Here is a 22,584-nt window from a genome sequence, read left to right as displayed (position 1 = left end):
TTGAAGTAAGAGATAAGTGTATTTATTCGTCTCAATTATTTAAGTCCGTCTGTTTGTTTGTCTTCAGTCAAATTTTTATTTATTTATTTATTTATTTATTTTTTAATATTAAAATAAATTTATAAATATTAATAGATTTGTTTTAGTCTCGGATACGAGACTTTCTTTTTTTCTTTCTTCAATTGAAGAACTATTGTTTACTACCGCTACAGTTTCGGTGCATATTTTATCAGTTAATATCGATATTTTGTTAAAAATAAATTAACTGAAATTATAAAAAAAAAATTCATTCGTAACTTTCATTAATAAAATAATAGAAAATCACAATTTATTAAACGCATAAAACTTATTCGGATAATTACGTTCTATCGATTGAAATAGGTATTGTTTTTTTACAGCTTCCTCATTGCCAAACCGAAATTAAAGTCATAACGTGCAAATTATTACAAAATAACACACTTTTTTAATTATTATTATTCAAATACGTCCCCACTGTTTCCTCGCTGGAATCAGAGACGAGCCGCCATCTTGGCACCGAGGGTTACATTAACCTAATCGTTCAGTAAAACGGATTTATTTTTTAAACAAAACTAAATTTTATTACTTATAGACATTTAATTAATAGACGAAACAATAACGACTTTGTTATTTTAATACAAATTATAATACAAATATTTTATTTGTATTATTATTATTATTATTTTTTTAATTTTAAAAACAATGCTTGCAAAAAAAAATTCAAATAAAATTCAGGTGTGTTGTTGTTATAATTAAAATATTTAATGTATTTTTCTTGAAAAATTGCAATTTTATCTATACCAGAAGCTTTCCCATACAAAGTTAAGTTAATAAATATATTTTTTCAAATGCGTAAACATTTTTTATTGATTTTTTTTTAAGTTTTAAACACAGTCAATACCGAAAGTTTTATATATATATATATATATAAATTGTTAGATTCGTGTTCACGTAGAAAATCTGTAAATGAATGTAGTGTCAGTTTTGCGAATATGTTTTGAAGCAGTAAAATAATAAAGAAAAAATTACAAAAAAAGGCAAAACTTTTTTCAATAGAACAATGGTATTACACTGATAAAAAAAAGGTTCGAAAATAAAGAAGTATTAAACACGTTTCACATGTGTATATTGAAAGAAAAAGATTATCAAAAGAGGAAAAAATTACTATAAAAAGTTACAAAAATCTTATGAAACGTTTCCTGAATTTTTTAAAAACTTTAATCATTGTAAATTTACAAAATTATTTACGTATACGAATGTTTTTTTAAATGGAGATTAATCGCGTAAACAATTACATTAAGGAGTATTTTTTAACATTGTTACGGAGTAAGAGCGGAAAATTTTTCGAATGTACACTTATAAAATTTATTTAAAAAATTCGAAATGATTTTTTTATTGTGTTAAAACGCAGGAAAAAAATATATTTAACTAGACTAAAAATTAGAAAACAAGTTGTTGGATTTTTTTGGAACTTTAATTTTTCACACACGACACTACAGAGTCGAGAAATGCAGAGATTTTGCACGGGAGAACAATGAGAGATTTGCGAATTTACAAATGGCAGAAATCGGAAGAATTTGTTGGACGGTCGAACAAAACGGGAATATGAAAATGTTTTAAAAAAAATGAAAGAAGAAAAGAGAGAAAAAATCCTTTTTTTTGTCGAGTCGGAAGCAGAGAAGCAGTAGTTGTTCATTACGATCGATAGCTTAGAGAGTTCCACCATCCTACTAAATTATCGATTAGCTGATGGAAAAGTTGACGTGAAGAAACTAAACTATTCGTAACAGTTAACTGTGCTTTCATCGAAATGTTAAACGTAAACATTGCGGGCGATTCCATTGTAAACGTACAGATTTGACCGAGCATCCATTCCGAGTGCGTGGCCAATCAACAGATTACAAATGCGATAAAATGTCTCGGAGAAGTATCGATTAGTCGAAAAATTCCCGAACGTATTACAAAAATAACCGTATCAGACGTAAGATGCCATCCTTGTTTACGGACCGGTGTACAAATTTATTACGTCACGCGGAGTTGCGAGCGGATGCGAACGGATTGAAAATTCGGTGGCGGTGGAGAATTTCTTGCGAATTGGAAACGAAGGAATCAACAACCACCTGTCCGGTAGTCGTACTTTAGGTAGTTTCGCACTCGCCCTCCAAATCACGTCCGACGCTTAAAATAAAACGTAATAAATACACGCGAGTACGAAAAGAGATAAAAAATGGTGGATGGAGTACGATTAAGACGGATTGAGCGAAAATCTTAGTTCGATTCCGACATCGGTCGGGACGAACAGTTTGGACGAAGTTTGGCGGACGAAAATAGTTCGGTTCGACCGATTTACACCTCTCACCTTACACCGCCAAGTAGTGCCGCTTTTAAGCGCTTTACTTGCACAACTCGGAAGCGAATTTCGTAAAATACCTTCTTCCCGGCCAGTTTTTAAGGATTATCCGCGTAATTTCGGGGCCGGGGAGAGTCCCCGAGCCGTATTTGGGCGGACGAGCGATCGTCATCTAAGAACGGTTTCGACTTGGTTGGTCAGTGTTGTTCTTAACTCAAAGAGTAGCTTTCGTCAACTCTTTGAAACTCGTCGTTCACCATTTTAGAGTCGCCGAGAAGTTCGTAAGTCGATTCGTCATCAAACTGGAACGTTTAAGGATACAGAAGATGGATCTGCAGACGTTGCAAGGTCAACTTAAAACAGCAATCCAAAACCATCAGGTAGTTAAAGTGTGCACTCCGGTTGAAACGAAAAAAATCGCGCCGATTTGCATAATTTGTTTGTTTTTACTATTTTTAAAATACTCGTAAGTTTAGAGTGTCACTGGGAAGCATTTTTGAACGGTTTCGTCGATTATAAAATGGGCGAAAGGACGTTAATAAAGTTTATGGCGATCGTTATTGGGACACAACTCACTTTCCAACTGTTCTACTTCGCTTTGAAATTGCTCAAAGAGCTTCCATTGACCTCGAATGGCGGTCATTATGACGTTTCTGACAACTTTGTTCATTCCAGATCGTCGTCTGCAAGATGAGGAACGATCCTCAGGTAGGCTTCACTTTATCGATCCTCATTGTCCACAAATTGAAGTTTGTTCAAAAGCCGGTTGTCACTTGGAATCTTTCTACAATTTAAGTCAAACAAAAAATTTTTGCAGAATTCTCTACTTCAGAAACAACTTCATGATCTGCAAGCTGAAATAAGGAAGTTAAGTGATAAACAGGTGAGGCAATTTTTCTTTTTATCCTTTCACTTATTGAATTAAAAATTACTGTCCCAAAGTTTGTGGGCGTCCGCGTCTCGTTCGGCGGTCTCGCAAAGAACGTCCGTCTGCCGCCGTTTGACTCCGGCGGCACGGCGGAAAAGTTTGTTTATCCTTCTCGAAAGTTTCCGACGCGGGCTTTCGTCGGCGCGAGAGACGATTCTGCAGCCGGAACGCGTCCGGAGATGTTTGGATTTCATTTCTCCGTCTTTGCCGTAGAGATCGGGGTCGAAATTTGCTCGCGAGTTGCATTTCGATACTTTAATTGGGTAATTTTGGCCGAAGTTGTGAGAATTCCGTCGACGCTACTCGAAATTTAGTTGACGAGACGGTTCTACTTTGTTATGAACTATAAAAGAGAATCGAAACGTGTCTTAAAAAGTTTATTTACTTTTTAAAAGTTTTTAATTCCAACGATTTGGAATTTTTCGCTTTGTGGTTTATTTGGCGGAAAGACATAGTTATTTTGTAAGCTTTTCGTTACGGTCGCCGGTGCGAGATCTTTCTCGGAGACCGGAGACGGACGGGTGCTTTGCAGTCGGGCAGCGTTCGAAAGTTGGTTCGTGTGCGGTTACGTACGAAAGTTCTCTCTGACTGCGGATGGAAAAAGTTAGTTTTAAAAGCATAGTTTTTATTACAGGCGTTTGTTTATACTTTTTAAGAACTTTAATGGTCGCTTGTTAAACTTGCACACCATCGGAAAAGCTAGTAAACGATGCCGAGAACTGCATACGGAAAGTGAAATAAGCATTCTTATAAATTATATATTTTATTGATTCTGAATATTTAAATGACATATATCAATTATTATTTATTAAAATGTTGTTTAATTATATTCTTGACTCTTTTAAGAAGAGTTATATGAATTGTTTATATTTATATTATGTACAGAATGAAATATTAATAATACTTATATTAATTACATTTCAAACTATTTTACTTGTTTAATTATGTGAAATGTAATATGTCTATTGTTTGTGACTAATTATTGTTGTATTATACCATAATGTATTCTGTTGTAATTTAATTTAAATTACACAATATTATGTTTGCATTTTTAAAGATACTTTGTAAAAACATCTTTTGAAATTTGCTTTTGATACAGATTCCATCTCTATTATTACCATTTTGTTGTTATTGGTTACTTTTTAAATATATTCAAATAAATTGTCATAATTTTAATTTACTGATAATCATTTAAAAAATTCAATTAGTTGAGTTTATATAATGATCCAGTAATCTGTTTTAGATGATGATCCAAAAATCGAAACTTGATTTTGATTTTTAATATGGTAAATTTGAATCAAATTGTGACGATGCGTTCTTGAAATGTATCCTGTTTTTCTTACAAATAACGATCAAAGTCATAACTTGAAACTGATGATAGATTGAATGAAGCAGTTGGTTTAAGATTATGGGAATTTTCAACAGGGATATGCTCTATTTCTCAGTAATATTGGTCTTTTTGATTTTTGAAACAAATAATAAATGTTGGGAAACGTTTCATTAATACTTTTTCCTTGCAAAATCTTATAGAAAAAGTTTTTGTTTGAATTATTGAAAGCATCAAAAGTTAACTTTTAAACAGTCTTATATTTCAATATTTAAATAAATTATAGTATTATTCTCAAGTTTTAAGATTAAATCGTACAATTGTATAGCACTGTCTTAATATATTGCAAATTCAAAAGAATTAAGCTGAGGAAGCATGGAAAGTAACCAGAACTTTTAATTTCTAAATTAAGAAAATGTTTTTTTTTTCCCCTCTTTCTCAAGTTCTTTTGTTTTTTCCTCAAGTCTACCAAAAACATATTTAAGATATTTTTGCATTTAAAGTAAAGAATAACTCTAAAGATATATTTTATGCTTTATTTTAAAAAAATTTTGTTTTGGTGAGGTTATTGCTGTCGAAAAGCCATTATTGGGAAAGTCTTATTATTTCTTTCTGATATTATTTATGTAGAACATAAAATTTTAACATATTAATTGTAGTTTATAAGTACAAATTATTAATTTTTAATTTTGTAGTTGCTGTTGAAATTTTAGATCATATTGATTAAAATATACGTCGCTATAAAAAGCTTAAGCCTTTTTATAGCAATTACAACAAAGAAAGCTTGTCAAGCTCTCTACATTATAAGTTGAAAACAAATAAATTTTATATTTTAAACTTTTATCTAATACAAAAAACATTTAATTTTTTAAACTCTTAAATCATTATGAATTGTTTGTTGTCAAACCTTTAATATTAGTTGATTCTAAATGAAGAGATGAAACTTAGAAACAGTGGAATGAAATGGTTTGCATAATAAAAGAAAATTCACTATCTGTTATATGCATTAATATTTTTTATAAGTACTCAAACATGTTTATGTATAAAGTTTTATTAATATTAATCAAGAACATTTAGAGTAGTATTTTTAAATTGAAAGCAATACTGCGTAAGTTTTTGTTCATCATCAATGATACTATAGCCATTTGCTAGCCCGATAATTCGGCACTGGTTGGTCTTTATCTTTAATAAATTTAGAAACTATCATTTTCTAATCAAGTTATATTCATATTTATTTCCATCAGATAATGTTGTTTATAAATCTTGACGAAATACAAACATTTTATAGTTTTGATAAGTTTTATACAGCTTTTTATATTACTTATGAATTTGCTTTACTTCGAAGGCAGCTTTATTGGTCGTTAGTCCAACATTGGAAACACTAATTTTTCTCCAAACTCTCTAGCCGTTTTTTTTTAAGGAAAAATGTAAATTAATTTATAGAAATATAATTTCATTTAAAGTTTAGATTCTGTTCTTGTATTTTGGATAAGACTTGCAAACTATTGTATTTTAATGCATTGCTAGTAAAACGTTCATAAAATACAAGCTTAAATCAATACCGTAAATATATATCTTAATAGATTAGAAATTGTCTAATTGACTAAAATTAACACTTGTTTTTAACTTCAAACTTATTAAATTTTTTTTCAATGATTTTGATGATGATGATGCCTAAAATTATCTTCAATCAAAACATCTTAATTACATTATTTTAAATAATGCTATTAGTGATAATTTCTTTAAGTCCGTTTGATAGACGTTTTGTCGAATAACAAACTACAGATTTGCAAATATTCCACGCAGACAGCCGAAAAATAACCGGAATTATAAAACTGAAATATGTTTATCTGTCATGATATTGTCAAATTTTACAAATTGCAGAAATAAGTTTTCTTATATCTAACAGAAATTATCTTACCGTAGTCAAAACGATTAGGAAATAGAATTGGTGTCATAGTTTTCGATATAAAATTACACGAGAGTATTGCAATACGAGTTTTAAAATAATAATAATTAATTGTATTTTGATTTCTTCAAAAATCAAAGTCAATAAAAGATAAAACAAGTTCTACTCCCTCATAACAAGATAAATATTTTACAGTTACATTATTGTAAATATATCTTATCTTTGATCAATTTTAGAATTGTATTCTTTAATTGAAAGTTTATAATTTGAAGTAATTTAGTCAAATGAGGTGTTAACAAACTTATCTCATTTAACTTAATTATCGTGAACCTAATCACCGAATTTTATGCGCGCAAGAAAAAACTTGCGAAGTATAAATAAATAAGCATAATAGCTGATATTTATGCAAAGGAATGGTTACATAAAATTAAATTAACCTTGGACTAAACTCGGTAAAACTACGAAAACTATTTGAATACTTTTGAAATGCTCGTTAACAGTTTGCTTTATCATTTTTTTTTAGATTTGAAACAAAATAAATCAATTTAATTGTAGATATATAGCTATAAGTGATAAGTTGTGGTTAAATTTCTATTCGAACAACATATTTTGGATTAGCAGCCATTTATTTATCTTTTGATCAATTACAATACGATTATCTTTTATTTTAGAAAACTATTTTACTTTTATTTTACAATTTAATGGTCAGTGAACTTTCTTTAGATTCTAAAATGATAAACAGTTCAATAATTTTAGTGAAGAAGAATGATATAAGTTACAAAAAGAACATTCATATAATTTGCTTCAAATTTGCATAATTCTGCCATAATAACAATTTTATTATGTTTAAATGCCTTATTTATTTATTTAGATTAAAATATTATTTTAATCTTTAAGAATGCAATGTGATAAGTAGTTTTGTCATTATAATTAACTGATTAAACAAATTTTATTAATAAATATGAATGTTAGATAAAGATTTCTTAAACTTAATCAAATTTATTTTCATACACTGATGTAAACTTGTAATGTATTTATATAGTGTAAATTATATATTATTCGTATTTACAGTTAGCACTTTATTATCTATTTATTTCTTGTGTTCAGATGTACTAATGTAATTTTTGTTTACTTTATTGTTTTAATTCTGTCTTAATAATTCGTATTTATGAAAATGATCATTGATGACAATTAATAAATAGTCCCATTATAAGTTTAATCAATTATTTTTACTTTTTTTAGAAGAGTTTTTTATAATAATGAATTTTTGGTGTGCTTTTAGTTATTTAAACTCTGTTTTATATACTATATATGAAAATTAGGCTTGTGAAATACAAAAGTTAACATCTTAATGTATTACTCGTTTGCATTTGAATACAGAATTGAGGATTAAGTGAAGACAATCAAATTTATTGTAACTACTTATGCGATTTCAGGTTTAATCTTTGCCATTTTGTTTGTGCTTTTTATCTAACGATTAATCAGATATTGATATGGTATTCTAATTTTCGATTGGTTATTTCAATAAATCCTAATGCAATTGCAAAATTGATTTATTAAATACTAGAATAAAACAGAAATAGATGTTAGGCTGTATTATGCATAATTAATGACACCATTTTTCTAAAAGTATTTGCAAAGATGTATGAAATTCTATTAGTTATTATATCATTGTTAATTTAGACAATATAATTGTGTACAGATAATGTAATGTAAATCAATTTCTTTTTCACTGTAGGGAAAAAGGTTTTAGATATTTCAATGCCCGTTTCAGTTTATTTTGTATTTTAAAGTCATTTAAGTCATAAAGACTATATAAAAAAATAATTTTATTTCTGAAATTTATAAATTGTATAAGACTCGGAGTATTGATCTAAAATTTTAGTTTGATTAGAATTATTATTAAGAAAGATATTTAAAAGTTATTTAAATTGTTTAGAATTCATATTTAAAATTTGTTATTTCTAGTTTTTGTTAATAACAACTGAATTTAACTTAGTTAATAATGAAGTTATTAACTAAATTGGAATTAGAAACAAATATTTTGTTGAATAAAAACACAATTTTCATTTATTTCTAAATACAAAAGTTACTGGAATTAATGTTTGTCGTAATAAGTAAATACATTCACTAATTTCTACAAATGAAATAAAAGTATTTATCATATTTCAATTCAAAGGTAATAAATTTTAATTTTTGTGTCCCTTGTCTTAGATAAATACAAAATATGTAAAAGAAAAATGTTTATATGTTAATAATTATAATAAACTCTGAGTAAATGTAGAATATAAGTTTTTTAGTTTATTATTTACAATAAACTAATTTGATATTTTGGTAGTTCTTAGATTTTTTTATTAACTTGATATTTTTGATATTTGACGTACAAAAAAAAAATACATTCAAAAAATTACAGTGAAATTTTTGTATGACAATAGTGAGGTTGAGGCCGAAGTTTTAAATGCAAAAACGTGTACGTCGGACGTTCGGTGCCGCTTTCCCGTAAGCCTAGAAGTTTGACAATGGCGTTTGGAATGTCGAGCGTGATTCCACTGACTTTCCGAACGCCACTGTCAAACTTCTAGGCTTACGGGAAAGCGGCGCCGAACGTCCGACGTACACGTTTTGCATTTAAAACTTCGGCCTCAACCTCGCTAATACTATTAAATTGCTCTTTAATCTGAAACAATAATCTGTATTAAACCATTTGTCATCTTGAAGGAAAGAATTGTATTAATTTTATATAATTATAGTTATATACTCTTGATCATATTTGAGATTTCCAGTTGTATAATTAATAACTATTTTTGGTTATATTTACTACATAAACAAAATTAAACAGGTGAATGTAGAAATGGATATTTCACGATAATTAACTTGTGTAGCAAAATTTCTTATGTAATTTATTATATAATTATTCATCTATTGTTTAATGATGATCCTATGTTATAAATATATAAACACCATTGCAAAATATATTACATTATGTTTGAAAAGCATGAATTTAGTGCATTTATGTAATGAAATGAATTTTTAACCTAAAATTGGTAATAATATAATCCATAACTTTAAATATAATTAATTAAAAAATAAAAAGAAACTATTGTTACTATAAGTGAAACGATTTAAATAAGTTGTTTACTACTTGGACTAATTTGCATATTTAAAACCTGTTCATTCAGAACAGGATTTTTCTTGAGGATTATTTTGATTTTTTTTTTTAATGTATTAATTTGAATGATTAAATTCTAAAATTTACAAAAGTAATTTTTGGATAAGTAAATTTGTGCATCTATACATTTGTTTTCACAGATTTCTTAGAAATTAGGAGCTGAAAAGTTGAAAATTGTAAGAAAAATATCACGGCATTTCTTATTAAATCATATAATAAGAAATTATATCAAAATCTTTAAAAATTTAAATGTATAATGCATTTCTACATGTTTTAAAAGAAAATTTAAAGCTAGTATCTTGAATTCAAATGGAATGTTTCCATCTAAATAAAGTTTAGATTGACTGTCTCTATCATTGAGTTTTATTTAACAATATACGAGTTCAGCAATTTATTTTTTGATTCCTTTTGACATTTAACTTGACCTTAATTATTTACAAAATAAATAGCTTCTTCTAAGTGTTTAAAATTTTGATTACACTGTCATTTATCAGACTAAATGTGTTATACATTTAATATAACTTTTAAATTTGTCGGCGTAAAAAACTTTTTGCAAATTAAAAACCTTTTAAAATTTGACTTTTAAGTGCAAATCAATTTTATTTGTTTTTAACTGCTGAAATTGATTTTGAATTAGTCATGAAAACATATATATATAAAGTTACAGTATTTTTATATACAAAAAATTTTTCTTTTCATTCAAATTATAATCTTAAATTTTATAGTTTCAGATTTTGTAGGGGAAAAAATATGTACAGCTTGGTTTGTCTCCTAAAATAGTCTTCTAAAATAGGAAAGTTACTTGAACCTTTTATAAAAAGTTTAAGTTACAGGAAACAAAAATCTTCATACGTTTTGTTTCTTACAATAAAATAATCAAATGTTTCTTCATTGTTGAACAGTTAGTAAGAAAAATTCTATTAGAATTATCTATAAATTACATCATTATTATTTTCATTGATAACTGTCTTGTGTTTATATTTTTCTCTTGTTTGAATATAGGTTAAATTTATACACCTTTTAGAAGTAATTAAAATTTGACAAATATTATCAAAACTGTGTCAATTTTTCTCAAGCGTGCTGGCAAATAATAATAATAATAAAGCAATTTTTTAATCATTATAATTTTTATTAAAATTTTAAACATTCCTTGTCTTGAAATAGAGTCAAAGTTAATGGATTTATGTACCGATAAAATGAAAATTAAATTGAATTAAGAATATAAATTTTGATTATATGATACATGAATTTCATTTCAAGGAATTATATTTTGCATTTGTGAAACTGTATATGCTCATTACTAGTTTTGATAGATTTCTCTTAAATTACATAATTATTTGGAGTTTGAATTTTTATATTTCTGACTCCAGAAATATATTTAATCACCCAACAGTGGCCTTCCATTTTATTTTTAGATAAAGTCTGTTAAAACAAAGACAGGCTAGTTTTTCTTTTATACAGTTACATGAAATTAAGTAATACTAATGTATTATTAAGTGTTTTGCAGAAGCATATAAAATGAATAGATTATATCTAGTTAACTTGGGTCTCAACTATATAAGCATTTTTTATTTTATTCTTAATTGATTATAATTTAGACTGTTTTCACTCATATTTCCCAAATTACTCTAATTGAAATATCAAACATTTTCTATAAAATTTTGGATAATGGATACAGCTTTATTTCCATTATTTCCTTAAAAACTGTATATATATATATGTGTGTGTTATGGACAAAGTGATTAATATGGGCATTATGAATAATGACCAACAAAATCGGGCATTGTAATAAATTTCAATAATTTATCAAATTGACCGGTCATTATGAATACTGCTACCACCTAGTCGGGCAAAGTGATGATAATACGTTGAGGAGTGATCATCCGACATATGCTAGCCAATCAGAACTTGCATCTCAGCTGCGCGTGCATATTGCATTTAGTACCGAATTTTAAATTTATGTGACCAGTAGTTAATCTTTTTTCTTTGACAAAAGTAACGATCATGGAGGAATCATTAAGTGACATGAACAACCGATTAAACGCGTTAATAGCAGAAAAAGGTGAAAACAATTAAATTTTTACAAAATCAGCGTATTTGTTAAGGATAGAAAGTGAGAGTCAAAAATGGAGGTTAATTCTAACTTACCGGAAGAATATCAGTTAGTAGTACTTTGAAATAATTCATAAAAAACAAATATTTCTAAATGAAATAAATGGAGTTTTTTTTAATCAAATTTAAAATTCAGTACTAAACGCGATACACACACGCCACCGAGTGCCAATTGGCTAGCGTATGTCTGATGATCACTCCTCAACGTATTATCATCACTTTGCCCGACTAGGTGGTAGCAACATTCATAATGACTGGTCAGTTTGATAAATGAATCAATATTTATCACACTGCATGCCCTTTTTGGTCATTATGAATAATGCCCGATTAATCACTTTGTCCATAACATATATATAGATGTTAGGCTCAAAGACTAAAATCATTCATTGAGCGTAAAAAACGACCACAACGCATTGTAGCTAACTCAAAATGACCACAAAGCGAAATTCGTGTCGTGGCTTTCGTGATATTTGACCATGATGCGTTGTGGTGATTAAGAAAACGCAACTGATTAGCTGATGCAACCACGATAGAGGATCATATGACACACAGTGGTTTGTAACTTTAAAATATAGATTCTAGCCTCAACATTTTTATTTACAATTTTTAATGCCAAACAACATTAGTTCTATAAGTTTTCTTAGAAGTTTAACTTAAAAAAATTTCAAATAAATAAGATGTATGGAGAAAAATACACATTTGTTTCTTTTGTTTTGCTAAAAAGTGCTAAATGTCTAACTACTTGTATGTGCTTGATATACTATAAACGATGAAATAAAAATCAGTTGCTAAAGTTAAAAACCACTGTGCGACAGATTTATTATGGTTAAAAGCCACCGCACGTTCTGGATGTTAACTAATAACGAGGTGATGATAAGAAAATAAAACTTTCTTTTTCATTATGATATATTTATCTTCAATTATCATATATAAGTAGGTAACAAAATTATTCATCACGTACAGAAATGTAACTTTGTTACTTTTCAACGTTTAATCATTTAGGAAAATTTGTTGTGGTGCTTGAGATGTCATTGTTTTCTTACAACTAATGTACTAAAAATAATTACTTTGTCGGGAACTTTTGTTAACAAATCAGTGTTTTTTATGAGAATCGAGACTGTTGTAGAGTTATTTTCGCCAATTGTTTTTGAACGGATTATTGATGAAAACCGAGGTATCACTGTACAGTGTACGCCTATGTATGTAGTACCTAGCATCAATCTGCATTATTTCTTTAGCTTCTGTTGTCCTATCCTAAAACCTTCCAGTTATAGGGACAAAGAGAATGGTTTTAGGCTGAAACTTTTTCCAGCAAAACTTGTGGTGTGATGAGTAATAAGACCACAGAACACAGGGTAGTTTTACCCTAGATTTACCCTAAATATAAGGCTACCCGAAACATTACTCTGAGAGGCTGAAATTACTCTAGAAAAGGGTAATTACCCTAGAAATGGCAGCACTTGTGGAGTTTGTATTGTGTTCATTCTTGACAAGTGTTTGCAATGTGCCTATTGACAAGTTACAACCCATTCTTCGTATCACAGTTGCATCAGCTAACCTTCAGAATGTGTTGTGGCTTTTATTAATTACCACAACACGTCGTGGTCAAATATCATGAAAGCCACAACATGAATTTTGCTTTGTGGTTGTTTTGAGTTAGCCACAACGCATTGTGGTTGTTTTTTTGGTCTTTGAGCTTAACATATATATATATCAAATAATATATTTCACCAAACTGTCAATACTTTGTTTTGGCTGCTATGATGACAACTATACAATTCAATCTGCGTGCAGTTTATTTATAATTTACAATTTTATACCAACATGCATCAATGTTAATGCCATTATTTAAATTAATATTATCTACATTTTTTTCTTACTTGTTATTGCAAAATGTTCTTTAATTTTTCTTAATGATGTTTTTTCCTTATACGAAATTTTATGTTATCCATATAAATGTTGCAATTTGTTTCACTACAAAATAAATACTATGGTGATGTCATAACAAGTAATCTAATAGCTGCTTGATGCTCTTTTAATCTTTTTACAAGTAGTCTTTTTATTTTTTCTATGTAATACTTAATTTGATTTTCACAATATACATACATACAATATACATTTTTACAAAATATCTTGTAAACTTAAATTCATAATTTCCATTTTCTCTTTATTGAATATTACTTAAAATTTTATTATTATATTTTTATTGTTTATAATAATAATGTAAACTTTACTAAGAAACATAAGTGTAATTAAATATTTGATTTCTCTTAATATTGTTAATTCTTTTAATTATCTTAATATTTGATTTAAGTATGGGTAATCTGTGGATAGTTGACTTTCAGATATATACTACAATTCTTGTATGATATATCTTATTTTTGTTTTATTTTTTTCTTGTATTTATTTTAATGTTTTTTCATTTTAATGTTCAGTTGACTTTCAAATGTCATTGCAATGTTTTTATTAGATTGAAAACACATGTAGGATCTTATGACATGATAGTCTCAAAAAATGTTTAGTCATTGAATAAAACTTAACTCCTTAACCAGCTGTAACATCACTTTTGTTTTATTTATTGAATGGTTAAGCATTAAGGATAATTGAAAGTCTTTGACAGTTAACAAAGCAGAGTTAATTTGTGATGCATTTACATTTTTGGCATAAATATATATATATTCCGATAATGTTAAACTATTAAATAAATTGTCACATAAAATTTAATTGCTTGAAAATGCTGTTTACTTTCATTGTAAAATGTATATAATTATCCATATTTATAGTGTATGCTTTTTCTTTGTGCTGTTGACTTGGGCAAATAAAGTTATTTTAAACTTATAATCTGTGAATATAAAAAAAAATTATAACTTTTCTCCCTGCCATTCTTATAACTGATAGAAGTGTTTTTTCTTGTGATATTTCCCCTCTTAATTATGAATGTATCAATAGAACAGAATGATAAATAATAATTATGGCTATTATTTATCAATGATTATTAAACATGTAATAGAGACTGTCCATAAATTATATACATTTTTAGGAAAATTTGACCCCACCCTACCCTACTGATAACACTTTCTAACAGATCTGCATACTCTCCCATTTATTACCCCAAAAGTTATAAAAGAGAAATCAATTTTTCTTATAAGTTTATTCATAACACATTTTTTGTGCAATACAGATATTAGTTTGCTACCACTCAAGAAACTCCCTTGATCAATCATGTCTTGATATCTAAGTCGGAAAGAGTTTCACTGTGCTTCATTTTGTTAGGGTTTTTGAGGTCAGTTTTCTCTTCTTAAGAAGTTTCTTCTTTCTGAATCCACTTGCTGCACTTGAAGTCCACAGATGTTTTGTTGATTTCATTGTCTTGCTGATGCAACATAATACATCCCATACTGTTCAGAACACCTTCCTTGAATTTCTGCTGTTGTTATTGAGGGAGAAAAAAATTATATGGGTATTTTCTGAAGTACTTTAGTGGTTCTTCAGGTGTTAGGATGCTGCTCAGTGTCAGAAGGAGAGAGATGGAACTTTCTAGAATTTTGTATGATTTGATGCTGTCAGCAGCTTACCTTCGTTGTACGAAAGCAAGATGGGAGGTGGCAGAAGTCTGTCTTTAAATAACTTGTTTAGATTATTTCAGTATGGGTGGCAACATTTGTGACAAAGCACTTGATAACTTGCAGGACGTAATGGCTTTCTTGAACATGTTTATCATACCAACTTTTCTCTACTGACATTGTGTAGATCAACAATGCTGTCAGGCTTGACAAATTTAGCAAGAACTTCATCTGTATGTTTTAAAGTTCTTCAGTTCCAAGGTTGAATCTACTCTCTTACCTTTGTTGTTTAGATGAAAACCAAACAAATCATTCAATATGATGACTCCTATGAAATCTTGATTAAGAGGGACCATTCTTTTCTCAACTCTGTTAAAAACACTTCCAGATGCATTTGTTGCAATGAAAATGCCATCCAAGTTATACTGTAAAAAATGATGGATTGCAGCAGAGAGAATTTTATATACTCTGGATTTTCATCAGGTCTGCCATCAATGGTAAGATTAGGCTTTACCATGCCTGCATCTATTGTCATAATTTGATCAAATTCAGTTGCATTTATGATTTTTTGGAAGTAGTAAACATGACTCTTAGAAGTTGAATGATCATGTTTGTCACTTCTGATCTCAATGTAATTTGGCCCATAGTAAGTGATGGCCTTTGCATCCCCAAAACGTCCTTGTAATATAGTGATATCAGCATAAACAGATTGAATTAGTTTATCAGTCTGCAATGACTCAGTCATCTTTGTCATCCTGGCTTATAAAGAGAACTTTGTTTTAGGCCAAGTAAAGAAATGAGACATTCCAGATTTGATAAGCTGGCTCTACAGAAAGCTACATCTAGAAGAAATTTATGCTGGTCTATCTGAACTTTAGCAAGCTTAACAGACACTGTTTGGACATGACATTTCCCTTTTGTAGTTAAGTAGTTACATAGAAGAAGGCGCAAATAAGTTGCCGATTTTTTAAATTTCATACCCATGTCTCCGAAGTTCTATAGTTCTTGCAGAGTCTTTGCATGTTAATAGTTTCACTCTGTCTTTCTTGAAAGTGCTGCAGACAATCAAAGACTATTTCCTGGATCATTTTTAGCAGTTCAGGTTGATCTCTCTCTAATCTTGACCTCCCAGATTTATCTCTTATTCTGAGTTCCATGGCTTTAAAACAGTCTGCTGCACATACCTCCTGCATCTTTATTTCTTCTTCTTCTATAATTCCTGCTGTCTGTTGCAGTTGTTGCAAGCTCTTTTCAATTTCTTCTGTGCAGAAGCAACAGTAGAAATTGAAGTAGTAGGTTAATTCTACTGCTATCAGTAGAATTAACCTTGTGCTTGGGAGCCATAATAAAGGGCAATAAGGTATGAAGCACTATATACTAAAATAACAAAAGTAAAGGCTAATGTGAGAACAACATACTACAATGGCACTTGACACAGTCTTTCTCGCTCACTTTTGCTGTATTCCTATGCTGCGCTGAATAACAATAACAAAAAGTTGTTCCAGCTTGTGTTTCATACCTATGCCACCAGCACCCACTACGCTGACATCATGTCGTAACTTCAGGTTGTCATTGTATATCGGAACCAGGTTTGTTATAGTGTTGTAAGATCAGATTGGCATAAGCCGAGTACATCATGACCCAGGAACTGCCTGTATATGCATGCATACGCATGTACACATACATATATACAAACCTCAAACAGCATGTTATTTTAATCAATCTAGTTTATCCTTCAATATTAAACAGGAACACTTTGTACACTGATAATTATTCTATATTAATAAACTTTTATTATAACTGAAGATTTTACATAAAAAATTTTCATGTTGATAATATGTAAAAAAGTTATGAGCAGTTGAAAAAGCATGTGTGACCAAAAAAGTTCGGACAGCACCATTTCTGACAAATAATACCTCAGACAATACATTAAATGAGCTGACGTGATATTTGCATATTTTTTGGTATTAACATTATTGAGATGTATTTGTTTAATGAAAATGGTACCTGGTAAGGCTGTAAGTGTTGCTGTACAGTACATGAAGTAATTATCATCCTCCAAAGACAGGGCAAATCTTTAAGAAATATTGCAAAGGAGTTAAAAAATTGTTAATCCCATATTATAGGATATTGTTTCAAAATATCAGGAAACTGGTAAAATTCATCCAGAAAAATAAACTGGAAAGCCCACAACTATAACAAAAACTGATCACAAGCACCTTCGTGAAATAATTTAAAAGAATTGAGAGGCATCACTTGGTGAATTAGTGAACGAATGGAATAAAGTTACTGGAAAGGAAATTACAAAAGAACCTTGTCATATCCATCTGCACAAACCTGGCTACAGCTTCTATCAAGTACAAAAAATATATTTTTACTTAACAATTGGCATGTATTATGTTTTCTTAGACAAAGGCAAAATCACTTTCACAAAGTCACAAAAAACCAATTGAAGTTAACCAAAGAGCACTACTGCTAGACACAAGTGGAAGCAGGTTGTTTGTAGTAATGATGCAAAGTTTAAAGTCTGAATTGGTGGAAATAGTATTATTGGTCAGAAATGGCTCTGTTCGAGCTTATTTTTTGTCACATGATTTTTCAGCTGCGCATAACTTTTTTATGTATTATCAACATGAAAATTTTTAATGTAAAATTTTCAGTTATAATAAAAGTTTACTAATATAAAATAATTATAAGTGTACAAAATGTTTCTGTTTGATGATATTGAAGGATAAGCTAGAGACTGACTAAAATAATATGCTGTTTGAGGTTTTTTTTGTCAGGGTTGTATGTACAAGGGTAGTCCCAAAAGTAAGGTCTCCAAAATGCTAGGGATGCAGGGAAACTGTGTGACTGTTTGCAACACTGTTGTGTTTGTTGTTTCTCCACGCTCAAAGTTGCCTGTGTGCACCTCACTGGGACTCTCAGTCTTGGTTTGGCAGCCATTTGAAGCTCCCACTTGGTGCTATTACAAAGTGCAAAGTTCATACAGTTATTCAGTTTTTGAACGCAAATGGCATTAAACCGATTGAAATTCATCGCAAATTGATATAATACTCTGCAAGTGATATAATAAAAAACAAAAATTTCCAACTATACCCATGTGAAATTATATAACTGCCTACCACTGCATGTGCAAGTGACAAGTTGTGCATGGATATCAGAAATGTCCACTTATGGACATTTCTGATATCCATGGGAGTTTGCGGCTGGTCGTACTGAAATTCATGACGAAGAAAGAAGCGGAAGACTGTCAGTTTACAACAAGACAGTCGTGAAAATCGGCAGATCACTCTGGACGATTTCTGCATTTTGGTTCCTGGGATTTCCCAAAGCACCATTCATAGGATTTTAACAGAAAAATTGCAATATCGAGAAGTGTACACAAGATGGATCTCGTGACATGGCAGCGAGCTGGTATGACATGGGCATACAAAAACTACACAGCACCTACAAAAATACATCTACTGAAATGGTGATTACGTAGAAAAATAGGTAAATGTCCAAGCTTTACAATGATGTAAACATTATTGAAAATAAACATTTCTTTGTATTTCTAAAAAAATAACCTTACTTTTGGGATTACCATTGTACATATTTACTATTCAAACCAAATACTTCTTCAAAGTCAAACTATTTGGCCAAGTAATATCATTTTAGTTTGGATAGAGAAAGAGAGAGAAAAAATTTCAGATATTTAAAAAGTTTATTTGTTCGTTTCCAAAATATATATAACTTTATTAAACGATTCTGATACTTGAATTGCTTTTGCTCCTTATGTTATGATATAAGGCGATGATTACTACAGTGGACTTATTACACATTGTTGACATAGTTGGAAAAATTACACAGGAGTCAGAGCTACAGGTAATACAGCACCATCTCTGGATACCACCCTATAATTGCAACACTTCTGTAATAGTGAACACTGCTTGTATGAGCTGACTATCTCCCAAAACCAATAATTATAACCTCTGGTTGCTATTTGTACTGTAATCATAATATATCATCTGTAAGAAATCCCAATAATGTCATCATCCAATGTGTCCACTACAAAATAACGCCTGTATATCAACCAATATATAATAAATATGGCTGAAGAGGGACAGACAACCTGTCTGAAATGCATACCAATGCCTAATAAATCTGTATCTCTGACTCCTGTGTAATTTTTCTATGTCAACATTGTGTGATAAGTCCACCGTAATAGCTAAAAATTAGTGCTCATATTGTAACATAAGAACCAAAAAGCAATTCAAGTATCATCTAAATTTATTGTGCCCAATGTCTTTTATATTCTGAAATTTATTTGATTTTAGGAATTAAAAACAATTTGCGAAAATAAGTTATCCTTCATATTTCTCTTATTTAATTCTTCAGTCCGAAGGTTTGCTAAAAATTTAACATTTATTAATTATTGACTTTAATGGCTCCATTGTTATTGAGACAGTTGAAAAATAATCACCTGACACTTTGTAGAAATCTGGTAAGAGAATGTTAACTGCCAGCCTGTTTTGAATTAAAAAGAAGCCTAGAAGGGATTACGAAAACATTCATCACTTAAATGTTAATCGTATTCGCACTAGTTAATGGTTGATGAGAGTCACATTTTATATTCATCCTGGTGTGTTGTGCAGTTAAGTAGGAAAATGGTTTTAAAAATTATGTAAGAGTCTATGGTGCATATATTTATATAAGAAATTCTCATTCATTCAAGCTCGGGTATTTCAAAATCCTATTAGTTTGTAACCATACTAGTTATCCCAGCTGAAGATAGAGATTTACATGTTAAGGAATTCGGTTAGTATGAAATACGACTAGTTTGAAATTTGAAGTGAAAATTCTGTCTGAACCATGATATGTGTATGTTAATTAATTCATATGTTTAGATTGATGTTTGTGCCTCCATACTATAAGAGAACAATAGACCACGAACAACTCTAATCTGGTCAACATGGCTTTGCATTTACATTAACACATTTACTGATGTCACCTTGCCCATAAACTACCTTTTTCTCTTAACTTATAAAATACAGCTGGATTTTAGGGTTGCAAGATTGAGCTACACATAGCAAATTGAGATACAGTAGAACTTGTCTATTAGAAAGTTTTTCTGTCCGGGAAAAATCCCTGCTAATAGGCAAACTTGCTAATAAACAAACTCTCTTCAGAATGCAATACTGCATTTATTAATGACTTAATTATTTAAATTTATTACAAAAATCTGTAATCGATGTCTGCATTTTTTTTTAATCAATGAACAATTTTGTTAAAAATTCAACTTTGTACAAAAAGTGAAGTGCAATCAAGCCATTATGAGATTTGAGGAACTTTTTCAATGTTTTCAAAGTCTCAATGCTTGATTGCGGGTAGTAATCACACTTCATTTATTACCTCTCTTTCATTGCTTTCCTCCATTGCTTGAATTTTATCTGTGTGTGGCTGTTGACTTTCTTTTCAAGCTGAAACTCTCTTGCAATTTCATCTTGTTTTTTTTTTATGTATGAAATCATTGATTCGTTCACACTAAACTTTTCATCAGCATTTTTTTGCTTCCATCCACTTTTAAGCAAATGCAGTTTCATATTTTTGTTTCAAATCCAAATCATGTCTTGGCCCTTTGCTTACCATTCTTTTCATCTCAGCTCAAGGGAAAAAATGCAGTTCTTTTCATACAACATAGCAAGTGCAGGGCATGTAACCGTTTTCATTAGACAATGAGAGGCAGATAGGAGAATGTTCGTTATCAAAACCTTTTAATAGGTAAACTAATTTTCATAGGAGGTGCATGAAAATAGTTTTCTAGTAGGAAAACCTTGCCAGTATGCAACTTACTATTAGCCAAACTGCTTTACAATAAAATGTATAAGATTTTGCTGGTGTAACAAATCTTGCTATCAAAGAACTTTCTAATGGATGAGTTCTACTGTATTTATAAGTGCTCTACACTACTAGATTTGGGCTGCGTTTTGAGAATTCTGCTTTACTTTTTATAAAACCTATCTGGCAGCCTGTGAGGTTTTTATGGGACACATGCTGTTTGTCTGAAGTTTATTAATATTATTATTATTAATAATTATTAGTTAATAAAAATAGCATTCTGTATATGTAGCCATATTCTGTTTCCTTAAAAAATTATATTGGTTATGTGGCATTTAGCATGTTGTACAGAAATATGTAAATCTTGGATAATGAATTCTAAGTGATGATTATTTTATTCCTTGAATTTTGAACTAACAAGGATTTTCTGTATACAATATAATATATATATATATATATATATTACATAGTATATGTTATTTGAAGGGGGTCCAATGGAAAATAATTTTTCCTAAAAGGGGTTGATACATGAAAAAGGTTGGGCTCCCTCATATACATGATACCTCTGAAGTTGCCATTGAAAACACATTACTTAACTAGTATGCAGTTTAGAAGAGAGATTTTCAGATTTTTTTGTTTCTGTTTCTAATTGTAATTCATTATAGATGCAATTATAAAACTGGTTTTTGTTTCACATAACATTTGAGATAAAAACTGACTAAACTGCATCAAACATTGAAAATAATAATATTACGCCTACCTGTTTGATTAAAGATTAACATTCATATATATAATGGTAAAAGATCTGATGGCTTATAATTGTCACTGTTAAAATATGATGCCAAAATGTCAAACAATTTATTTTAGTAGTGTAACTTGAAAATTACATGAAGTAACTTTTGTATTTAATATTTAATTAATAATTTAAATGTTAATTATTAACATAAAATGGATTTTTACTGTACTGTACTGATTATACTGTAGAGTTTATAATTTTGCTTCATTTTTAATATAATGATATCATATTTAGTCTTTGCTTTCTCCATTTTTCTATAAAACCATGCTGTTGTTTATAAACAAAATGAAATATTATACAGTAAAGCTAAGAATATTGTTTTAAACATAAATAATGTGAATTTTGAGAATATAATAGTGATAAAAAGAGCAAAAGAGTTTATGGCCTTAGCCTATTATAGCTATAAACACTTGTTCATTATAATTGTTGAGCCACATGTCCAGAGATGGTGAATCATCAAGACTGACTAACAGTACATCAAAAATAATTTTAGAAAGTTCATTTTTCATTGGACAGACTATTAATGTATAATAAAAATAACAATAACTGTTACTGGCACACTGCATGACAAGAAAGCTTGGTAGTTACAATG

At 29.4% G+C, this 22,584-nt stretch overlaps 1 protein-coding gene across 1 annotated transcript in view; it reads left to right on the top strand.

Annotated features, from left to right (window-relative positions):
- Window positions 1-1,986: 1,986 nt before the first annotated feature.
- Window positions 1,987-22,584, top strand: part of LOC136989227 (PHD finger protein 21A-like) — a 69,318-nt gene continuing 48,720 nt past the window's right edge. The window contains exons 1-3 of the mRNA XM_067287322.1: window positions 1,987-2,748; window positions 3,044-3,076; window positions 3,186-3,251. Coding sequence (XP_067143423.1) covers window positions 2,695-2,748; window positions 3,044-3,076; window positions 3,186-3,251 — 153 coding nt within the window. The 5' untranslated portion in view covers window positions 1,987-2,694. The remainder of the gene's footprint in view (window positions 2,749-3,043; window positions 3,077-3,185; window positions 3,252-22,584) is intronic.

The sequence above is a fragment of the Centruroides vittatus genome, unplaced genomic scaffold, assembly GCF_030686945.1.
Source record: "Centruroides vittatus isolate TY-2023 unplaced genomic scaffold, ASM3068694v2 scaffold_450, whole genome shotgun sequence".
In the NCBI taxonomy this organism is placed as follows: Eukaryota; Metazoa; Arthropoda; class Arachnida; order Scorpiones; family Buthidae; genus Centruroides; species Centruroides vittatus.
The sequence above is the reverse complement of the archived record's forward strand: the minus strand, read 5'-3'. Positions and strand labels throughout refer to the sequence as shown.